Source organism: Dinoponera quadriceps, unplaced genomic scaffold, assembly GCF_001313825.1.
Source record: "Dinoponera quadriceps isolate SergipeBrazil2010 unplaced genomic scaffold, ASM131382v1 scaffold7584, whole genome shotgun sequence".
Lineage (NCBI taxonomy): Eukaryota > Metazoa > Arthropoda > Insecta > Hymenoptera > Formicidae > Dinoponera > Dinoponera quadriceps.
Window position 1 is genome coordinate 1,516 of NW_014561515.1, and position 1,139 is coordinate 2,654.

At 56.9% G+C, this 1,139-nt stretch overlaps 1 protein-coding gene across 1 annotated transcript; it reads left to right on the plus strand.

Annotated features, from left to right (window-relative positions):
• The first annotated feature begins 232 nt into the window (after positions 1 to 232).
• On the plus strand, positions 233 to 951 carry LOC106750995. The gene is made up of 3 exons (XM_014631714.1): positions 233 to 319; positions 382 to 699; positions 877 to 951. Exons 1-3 carry the CDS (start codon positions 233 to 235, stop codon positions 949 to 951), a joined length of 480 nt encoding a protein of 159 aa, XP_014487200.1.
• The last annotated feature ends 188 nt before the right edge of the window (positions 952 to 1,139 follow it).

Here is a 1,139-nt window from a genome sequence, read left to right on the forward strand (position 1 = left end):
CGAGACCATCTCGACTGGCGCGCTGCAATCCGGCAGTCGAACATCGCTCAATCCGCAACAGAACCATTACTGAAACCTGGCATATGACCGCGTGCTCCGCATGGCTCTCTCTCCGGCAGTCAGCTTGCCTGCTATGCAAACGACACACTTGTGCTGATCTGAGAAAAGACTGGTGGAAGACGCTAGCTCTTGCGCAATTCGCAATCAACTGCGCCGTTCGCTCTATACGGGGATGGGCTTGGATGTTGCGCCCCAAAAGTTCGAGACCATCTGGTATCACGGTGGCTCGGCAGAGGCGCCACGTCCGGCCCAGATCCTAGTGGGATCTGCCTGTATCGAGATGGGATCGACCATGAATTATCTCGGCCTCATTCTGGTTAGCACCTGGGGTTCAAGCAGCATTTCGACGTCTTGATCCCCAGTCTGGACAAAACAGCCATTACGCTGTACGGCCTCCTGTCCAATATCGGCAGTGCAAGCACGAGTGAGACGACTCTATATGAACACGGTCTAGTCCATGGCTCTTCACGAGGCCCCGGTGTGGACCGACAATGTGGTGGCCGACCGGCGCATCAAAATGATAATACGTCGGTCGCAACAATGGATGGCCACTCGCCTCGTCAGGGGTTAGAGGAACGTGCCGCCACGGCTTTCGCAGGGGTGATGCCCGCAAAGCTCCTTACGCAAATGTATAGAGAAGTATACATGTGCATAGAAGAGCTTTGCGCGGCCGAAGAAGGACTCTTCGCAAGGGCCATAACGTGAAGAAGCAGAGCAGCGGGCCATCAGTTTCCGCTGGAAACTCCAGTTGGACGACCAGTGGACGCTGGGCCGACGAACCGTTGATGTCATCGATAACATGATCCCTGTCTGCAGGAATGGCTGGATAGGGCCCATGGAAGTCTGACCTTCCGATTGACGCAGATGCTCACTGATCATGGATGCTTCTAGGAGAACCTGCGGTTTATCGGATGGTAGCGCATAGCGGCTTGCCGTCACTGCGCGGCCGACCGGAACTCGGCGCAGCACACGCTGGAACACTGTCCGGCGTGAGCAGTGCGGCGCCGGGACGTGGTCGTGGTAGTGGGGGCAGACCTCTCGTTCCCGAGCGCAATTTGCGCAATGCTCAGGAGCAAGAG

What these genes read in the sequence shown, in the direction of transcription:
- LOC106750995 (XM_014631714.1), top strand. Translation starts at nt 233, where the DNA reads ATGGGCTTGGATGTTGCGCCCCAAAAGTTCGAGACCATCTGGTATCAC. An exon ending in CACGTCCGGCCCAGATCCTA is followed by an intron (nt 320 to 381) that starts GTGGGATCTGCC and finishes CATTCTGGTTAG; the next exon opens with CACCTGGGGTTCAAGCAGCA. An exon ending in TTACGCAAATGTATAGAGAA is followed by an intron (nt 700 to 876) that starts GTATACATGTGC and finishes CCCTGTCTGCAG; the next exon opens with GAATGGCTGGATAGGGCCCA.